This window comes from Nicotiana tomentosiformis, chromosome 1 (genome assembly GCF_000390325.3).
Source record: "Nicotiana tomentosiformis chromosome 1, ASM39032v3, whole genome shotgun sequence".
Taxonomy (NCBI): Eukaryota; Viridiplantae; Streptophyta; class Magnoliopsida; order Solanales; family Solanaceae; genus Nicotiana; species Nicotiana tomentosiformis.
This window is the reverse complement of record NC_090812.1, coordinates 92,351,077-92,360,811: the sequence shown is the minus strand read 5'-3', so window position 1 is coordinate 92,360,811 and position 9,735 is coordinate 92,351,077. Positions and strand designations below refer to the sequence as shown.

The 9,735-nt window shown below is 39.2% G+C and overlaps 1 protein-coding gene across 1 annotated transcript; it reads left to right on the top strand.

Moving 5' to 3' along the window:
* Positions 1–908: 908 nt before the first annotated feature.
* On the top strand, positions 909–1,283 carry LOC138907193 (uncharacterized). The gene has a single exon (XM_070197560.1). It carries the CDS (start codon positions 909–911, stop codon positions 1,281–1,283), a length of 375 nt encoding a protein of 124 aa, XP_070053661.1.
* Positions 1,284–9,735: the final 8,452 nt, after the last annotated feature.

The window sequence follows — 9,735 nt, the reverse complement described above, 5'->3', positions numbered from 1 at the left end:
CTAACTATACATCATTCACACATGATCGTAGAATAGCCTAACTCAATCTCTTTCTGTAAATTACTGTTTAAATATTGGAAAGGAAACTCAAATCTTTTTACCCCGTGGAAGTTTTATCCTTTGAAAGAGCTATCTTGGCTTTGAGTCACTTGCCTTGCTTCTGAATGTCGATAAGGAAAAATAATAATTTTGGAGTTGTACAATCAGTAAATCTATACTATATTAAAAGCAAGAACCCCAAAAGTAAAAAAGTTGAATTATTTTAATACCTAACCTAATAACCTACTTAATTATTTCAAACAAAAAATAAAATAAAAAAAAGCCTTCAAAGAGACCCAACGCTTCAGACACCTTATGTGAAGCCAATAAGTTTACACGGTTAGGAAGCATATGCTCAATACTGTTGTTAAGATTGACTAAGCATATTTATGTACATGTTGTTAATCTGATAATTACGGTTAGTCAGTTAGCTTAATGGTAGTTTAGCTGCTAGTTGTTAATGAGTTGTTGCCAGCTGTTAGGTTTAGTCACACTTCTCCACTCACGTATATATATTGTAATTGCTACAGTGAATGAAATCACTTTTTGCATTCCTACATTCTCTCTCAAATTCCAGAACGTTCTCCTCATCCATGAGCTAGCAGCCTTAGCTCGAGCTTCCTCTCCAATGGAGCCTACACCTCACAGTCTCTTAATTTCCACATGGTATCAGAGCAGAGCTCTGTTTTCCGATTTAGTTCTCACTCAATCTTCAATCGATTTCACAAATTCAATCGATTTCATTGACTCAATAAATCTAGGGTTTTCCAAAATCTGGAAATTAATTTTTCTCACTTTTTTGCGTCAATTTGATTCATTGTTTTTCTGTTAGAGTATAATTTCATCTCTCTCTTTCGATACTTCAAATCATGACCGGAGAAGAGGATATTGCTAACCCAATTGTTCATCAATTTGAGAATAACGGACCCAATTTGGTAAGAGATGTTATGGATTCAACTAATCCTCTATATATGCATCCATCAGAAAATGCTGGATCAACCTTGGTACCAATACCTTTTGATGGAGTAGGATATAGATCCTGGAGAAGAGGAGTTCTGCGAGCCCTCTCAGTGAAGAACAAAATAGGTTTTATTAATGGTAAATGTAGAAAGCCTAATGTTGATTCTGTAAATTACGGACAATGGGAAAGGTGTGATGATATGGTCACCTCATGGATTTTGAACTCACTTTCGAAGGACATAGCAGACAGTTTACAGTATGTAAATGATGCGAAGGAACTTTAGCAGGAATTGGAGGATAGGTATGACCAGACCAACGGAGCTAAGATGTATCAACTTCAAAAGGAAATCAATGACTTGACTCAGGGCTCACTGGAGATCACTGGCTATTACACAAAGATAAAGAAGCTTTGGGAGGAATTACACACGTTGAATGTGAATACTCAGTGCAATTGCCAGTGCACCTGCGGGGTAAAGGCTAATATACACAAGGCAGAACAAGATATGAGACTCATTCAGTTTTTGATGGGCTTAAATGAGGTATATACTGTAGTAAGAGAAAGTATTTTGATGATGAACCCACTGCTCAGGATAGCACAAGCCTTCTCTATTCTAATTCAAGAGGAAAAATAATGCGAAGTTAGGCTACACAGTCAGCTAAGTTTGGAATCTGCATCATTAAACGATCATGGGCAAGCAAATAGTGGTTTTAGAACAAATTACAATCAAATGGCAAACAATGCAGGAAATAATGCCTATAGATCAGGGAACAGAGGTCCACGTTTGTTTTGTGACTATCGCAAAAAGCCAGGCCACACTAAAGAAAAGTGTTATAGGTTACATGGTTTCTCACAGAACTTCAAGTTCACAAGAAGCAGGAATACAACATCTGCTGCAAATGTTCATGGAGAATCTCAAGAAATGTTGTCTGTAGAGTTTGATGTAGCTGATAATCGAGGTCATAATCAGAACCATAATGCGCCCAACTTGACGAAAGAACAGTACAATCAGTTGCTTAACCTACTGGAAAAACTTCACTTTGGGACTATAACTAAGACCTCAAACAATATCACAAGTGGAGTTGTGAACTTCACAGGTATATTAGCTTGTTGTACTTATGATGAAATTATTGGTGATCTTTCATATAAATGTTCCCATTTACCTGCTAATTTTTGAATTTTAGATTCTGGAGCCTCGAACCACATGCCATACAACAAAAATCTACTCCCTAATACTAGAACCTCGCCATACCCATTTTTAGTTACTCTCCCAAATGGATATAGGGTTAAAGTGACAGAGATAGGTGATGCGGTTCTTAGTCCAAAGCTGACCTTACACAGGGTGTTGTTTGTTCCCAGTTTCAAGTTCAATCTCATTTCCATTCATTCATTAACATCACAACTCAAATCCATTGTTAATTTTTCTGCGTACACATGTGTATTGTAGGGCCCTTCAATGAAGAGGCCTCTGGAGATTGGTAGAGCAAGGAATAGTATGTATTTTCTCTGCTCAAAATGCCAATCAGTTAGTTCAACTTCTTTACTCAGTTCTGGTAGTTCTAATTCATGTCACGATGCAAGTATTGTGCAGACTCATTCACCATCTTCATTTCCAATTGTAAATAGCTGCCAGTCAAGCAATAAAAGAGTCTGTTTTGGTGAGAGTCTCAGTAGTGATTCTGATGTTGTACAAGCTCTCAAATTACCTTCACTTCCTATTGTAAATAACTACCAATATGATAATAAGAGAGTTTGTTCTAATAATACTTCTTCGTCTGTCTCAAATCATGAAAATTGTGTTGATTACTTGTGGCACAACATATTAGGCCATGTACCTTTTGTGAAAATGAAGGGGATATGTTCTATACCAGCCAATTTTGTACCCAAACAACCTTTCCTTTGTTCAGTCTGTCTTATGGCTAGACAGGGCAGACTTCCCTTTTCACAAAGAACCATATCTTTCACCCAAGTATTCGATCTATTACATATAGACCTTTGAGGCCCTTACCACCTTGCCACATATGATAATTACAAGTATTTTTTAACTATAGTTGATGATTATAGTAGATCTACTTGGACATAGTTATTGAGTTGCAAAAGCAATGCACTAGAAGCTATCAAAACCTTTGTTTGCATGGTTGAAAACCAGTTCCAAATGTCAGTCAAGACCATTAGATCTGATAATGGGTGGAATTCAAAAGCAGTGAAGTCCTGACCTTTTACCAAACCAAAGGGATTATTCACCAAAGAACTTGTCCATATACATCACAACAAAATGGTGTGGTCGAAAGAAAACATAAATATCTTTTAGAGACAGCAAGAGCTCTATTGTACCAGTCTAAATTGCCTTTGAGGTATTGGGGAGAGTGCACCCTAACTGCAACATATTTGATAAATATACTCCCCTCTACAATGCTAAATAACAAATGCCCATTTGAAATCCTCTACAAACAGAAACCCACATATTCCCATCTGAGGAGCTTTGGCTGTCTATGCTATCCTACCACCCTTAAAACTCACAAAGACAAATTTGAACCAAGAGCCAACCCACACATATTTGTAGGATACCCCTTCGGAACAAAAGGTTACAAGGTACTTGATTTGCTTAGTAAAAGAATACACATTTCTAGAGATGTACAGTTTTATGAACACCTTTATTCATTTGCTATTTCTCCTAATCATTCCACTTTCCCTTCAGTTTTACACCTGATAACTTCCAGTCCAAGTTGTGCATCCCATCAGCCCAACATCATAGATGACTGTGATCAAACTAATACTTTGGATAGTTGTCAACTACAGGATAAGAATCACACACACAACTCTGTCACTGATTCTCCTATATCTGTTGATCATGTTGTACCTACTTCCCCACATAACATAGCCCCTGCACCTTCATGTGAGTCACTCATAACAGATGATCTGAATACCGCCACAAATCATGTACCTGATCCTCCCATCATGTTACCAGAACCTAGAAAATCTACCAGGGAAAATAATTGTCACGGCCCAAAATCCAACTAGTCGTGATGGCACCTAACCCAACCCCTTAGGTAAGTCAATTACCAACTATTCTATTATAATGACAATTATTTAAAAGAAAATATCTAAAACCAATATATTTCCCCAAGAACTGGTAGTACAAATCGTGAGCTTCTAAGAATAGAGTATACAAAGCGAAAATAAAATAAATACATAGTCTGTTTGAATAGTACATAAACAGAGCTTATATAAATCTAAGGCTACCCTAAACAAGAGGCAGCTACAACAGGAATGCATGTACATCTTCAAATCCGGCAACCATAGAACACAACTACAACGATAGCCAATATCTGCACGCAATGTGCAGAAGTGCAGTATCAGTACAGCCGACCCTATGTACTGAGTAAGTAATAAACCTAGCCTTAGATTGAAAGCAGTGACGAGTTTCTACCAAGGTCGGGGTCCAAAACCACTAGTCCACAACCGTCCATAACAACATAAAGCAAATAATACCAGCAGAAACACAGAGATAAATGCTCGGCCAAATCATTATTTCAAAAATAATAGTTCTTCCTTTCAAATACATCAGTGAAAACCCAAGTCGTTTGCTGAAGTTGCCAAAAATATGAATAATTTGAAAAAATTATTTTTTCCAAAATCCTTTCAATAATAAATAAAATATCTCATTTTCTTTCCCAGACAACCAGTGTAAAATAAATGCATCACTATGCCCATCTGTCAACATGTGTGAGAAATCATGAATAATGTGATACTGTAAAGCATGAGGAAAACACATCTCTATGCATATATGTCATGTGTGCATATCAATGCAATGTATCTCAGAAATTGCACTCATGTACTCACACTCTCTCAGAGTACTTAATCTCATTGTCCCGCATTCTCTCTCACTGTGCTCAGACCACTCAATCACTCAGCGCTATACAATACCTGTTGCAGCGTGCAGCCTGATCCCTGTTTATAGTCAACTGCGCTCACTGGGGGTGTGTACAGACTCATGAGGGGTTCCTACAACTCAAGCGCTATAAGCACGGGCAACTCACGTGCTGCACGGACAACTCACGTGCCATAATATAAATATCTGGATCCGTATGGCCAACTCACGTGCAATAATAATATAAGGATCTGCACGGCCAACTCACGTGTTGCACGTCCAACTCACGTGCAATAATAATATAAGGATTCACACGGCCAACTCAAGTGGTGCACGGACAACTCACGTGCTATAATAATATAGTATGCTGCAGGCGGGCAGCCCTGATCCACACTCATCCTCACAATCAGGCCCTCGGCCTCACTCAGTCATCAATCTCTCCAGTCTCTCGGCTAACAATGTCATGAATAATAGCCCAAAAATGATGATATGATGTATCAATAAATAACAACAGAGATTGAGATATAATATGCAATGAAATGAATGTGACTGAGTATGAATTTTCAATTTAAAACAAATAATTCACAGCAATATGACCTCTGGGGGTCCCAATAATACTGGCACATAGCCTCAACATGATTTTTAATATGCTTTTCAGCTCAATATCTTTAACTCATAAAACTGCATGGAAAATGCCAAGATTATTTAACTACAAATTCCACAGAAATAATTATGTCATAATTTGTATAGTGCACGCCCACACGCCCGTCACCTGGCATGTGCGTCACCTCCAAACAATTCATAAAATATATATATTCAGGGTTCATACTCTCAACTCCAAGATTAGAAGAGTTACTTACCTCGAACAAGCCGAATCCAATGTCGAGCAAGCTAAACAATGTTCCAAAAATCCCATTATGCACGTATCAACTCCCGAACGGCTCGAATCTATCACAATTAATTTGATTCAGTCCACACAATTTATAGGAATTAATTCCATATCAAAATACTAATATTTTCTAAAAATCCGAAATTGCGCCCCAAAAATCACCCGTGGGGACCACTTCTCAAAATCCGACGAAACTCACAAAATACGACGACCCATCCAATTACAAGTTCAACCATACTAATTTTACTCAAATCCGACTCCAAATCAGTATTCAAACTTGAAAAAATTCGTTTTGTGACATTATAGAAATTTTCTTCTATTTCTCTTGAAGATTCAATAATCTTACACCAAAAATGAAGATTAATTCATGGAATATAATCACAAAGGAGTTAAGAAAACTTATCCCAAGTTGTGTGAAAAATTTCCTCTCCAAAATCGCCCAACCCGTGCTCCAAAATCCGCAAATGGGTGAAAATGTTGAACTCTCGAATTTTAAGGTTCCGCCCCAGCGATTTCCGCACCTGCGGACAAGATTTTTCGCACCTGCGCCTCTGCTTGTACGAGCAAAACGTTGCATTTGTGGACTCCACTCGCCTGCCCAGTTTCCGCTTCTGCGCGCATCCGTCCGCATCTGCGCTCACGCAGGTGCGGAATTTTCCCTCGCACATGCTACCAATGTCTCACAGCCCTATGCCCGCATATGCACTCCTTGTCGCGCAGGTGCGATTCCGCACCTACGAAACATCTTCCGCACCTGCGCACCTTGATTCAGCGCACCCCTACTCGCACCTGCGACTACTTTTCCGCAGGTGCGATTACACCAGAAGGCTTCAGTTCCAGCAGTCTTCCAAATTCAAAAATCAATCCGTTAACCATCCGAAACTCATCCGAGGCCCTCGGGTCCCCGTCCGAACATACCAACAAGTTTCATAACATAACACGGACCTACTCGAGTCCTTAAATCATACATAATAACCTTAAAAATACGAACTATACACGGATTCAAGCCTAATAAATTTCCAAATTTCCAAATTCTACAAACGACGCCGAAACCTATCAAATCACGTCTGATTGACCTCAAATTTTGCACACAAGTCACATTTCACATTACAGACCTATTCAAATTTCCGGAATCGAATTCCAACCCCGATATCAAAAAGTCAAACCTCTGGTCAAACTTCTCAAAAATTCAACTTTCGGCAATTCAAGCCAAATTCCACTACGGGCCTCCAAATAAATTTTCAGACATGCTCCTAAGTCCAAAATCACCATACGGAGCTATTGGAATCATCAAAATTCAAATCCGAGGTCGTTTACACATAAGTCCGCATCCGGTCACTATTTTAACTTAAACTTTAAACCTTGGAACTAAGTGTTCCAATTCCTTCCAAAACCTCACTGGACCCGAACCAATTACCCCGGCAATTCACACAACAACTGTAAGGTACAATTTGAGAAGTAAATGGGAAAAGGGGGTTGTAATACTCGAAACGACCGGCTGGGTCGTTACATTCTCCCCCACTTAAATATACGTTCTTCCTCGAACGTGCCAAGAGTTATTTCCAAGCCATCAAATCACTGTTCCATCTTACCACATACGTACTCGGGGGTGAACCCACGTCACCCTATCCCACATAGGCTTGACTACACAATGCAACTGAAAATCATTAATTTAACCTTAGCCCATAAACCTTGGAGTTTAATTTTCAACCTTTAAAATTTCTTTCAAGACACAAATCTTACATTTACATACCGTATAAGTCCGAAATTGCATCGAGCTATAACTATAACCACGGATATAATCAACCAACATATTACACAACTCGCATGCTCGTAGCACCATTCTTGATCGCAGTGACTACTCCAAAGCCAACCGCATACTAGTATTAAACCCATATCGAACCAAACCTTATCCCAAAACCTTCGTACACTGTTGATAATAAAAGAAACACGCGAAATTTTATGACCACTTACCAGATCAACAAGTCACGGAGCCCTCTCACCCCAACCAGAACCATAATCCCTTTCTGAGCCGACTTTCAATATTATATTCCCGAATATACCGAAATCAATCCTAATAGTACCCATTCTAGGTCCAATGACCTTATATTACTAAACACAACTGTTCTACAGACATGCCTCACCAATATAACTCAGAGCCACAACTCGTGCCATCCGTGCACCAATACGCAACAATTCAAATGTACCCAATCATGGAAAAATGACTCAAATGAGAGAACTGCCCCGCCAGATTAACAAGTACCGCCACAACGAAACGCTGAAAATTCATCGTACACCGTAGAACCATCACCCGATTCTAACACGAGGTTCATGTTATATACTCCGAGCTACCCTGCTCCAAATTAATAACGACGGAGAGGCAAATGACAAAAATACCACAAAAAACCCGAAAGGACATAACCATTAAGCTATCGATCATGCAATACCCAAGTACTCACCACACTCAAATTTCGCTATAAAGCTCAAATAGAACCGCACCATCTATGCACATAACCAATGAATCATAACTCCTCATAGCATAAAGGAGTAACTCACAGATCATTTGAGAACACGAATAAGTTTAACATCAACCGGATGACATATCCCTCAATAATAGAAGTATGGAGCCAACCATTCCGGCTCGGTGTAGAATACACATCTTAATTGGGCCTACCTATGGACCCCCAAATCAACTCGGGTTACCCATAAATAGATAAAAATAATTCCTCCGAAAATCCATAATGACTGAATCATAATATATACTATCATCTGGCTAACTTCGGCCACGACCTCATAGTCCACCGCCATGAAACAATCTGCTCCTGACAACTCCTAGTCTCCAAATCCATAGAACACACGCACCACCATTTCTGGTCCCATCTCCACCGCCCAAATATCTAACGCACCTCTCATACACGATCATCCCACGAGGAATATTTCTAAAATTCTTCTGTGCCACAAGGCAAAAATTTGGACATCAACAGTCGATCAACCGGGAAAATGCCGCAATACCTATGAAATATCCATAATTCAAGACATAGTGCGCCTTCTGAAATGTACACTCTACTCACGCAATACCAAATAGTTATAGCATTCATCTAAACATCAAAAATCGTTCATGCCCTCTAAGAATTTATGACCTCCCCTTCAAAGCCAAACCATGACCTTGTACACGCCAACATTAATCCCACACAACACACCGCATCTATCTTGCCCTTTTGTGAAAAGCATAAGAATCTTATTATCAACTTTGAGTCACCAATAATTTACATACCCACGTTTCTCTTGCTTCTCTCCAGGAGAAAATCACAATACACAACACGTTTCCCCATATCGGTAGAAAAGTATCCGGCTCAAGCCATCCAGAGTACTTTGGAATCCATTTGCACATAATCAAGCCCTTAGAACTAAATTCCTCTAACTCGACCAAGCCTCGCAGGTCGCCAAGTCCAGGTGTATTGCCATAAGGCACCTGTAGAAAACCCCCCACATCATAAGCACCCAAAGAACCGATCATATCCATTACCATACTGATCCAACCTACTACCCAGTTATCCTATTTTCTCTGAGTCCCTTCCGAATTGGTCTTCAGATTGATACTTCTTCTTGCTAAAATACCATGATCTTTAACCATAACCCACCCTACAAACCTTAGCATAGAACCACAACGCTCTACGGCCTATAAGCAACTGTATTCTTCTTAAGCACCTTCAAAATACAACAACTATATACTCACTCTGAGAATACCTTATGTGAATTTGAAATTGTTCTTCTTACCTTCCTTATACTAAAATGTAGAATCCCTTAGTCATACAGAACTTTCGTAAGTCCAGGCACCATCAAATACAAATCTCAGGTTTTATCCATACACAAGTCCGGAGAAATTCTCAATTGTTATATAGAATTCTCAAACCCACTAGAATTCTCTCGGAAGTCACCCACTTTGCTCAAATCTAAATTGCACCGCCCAAATGGGCC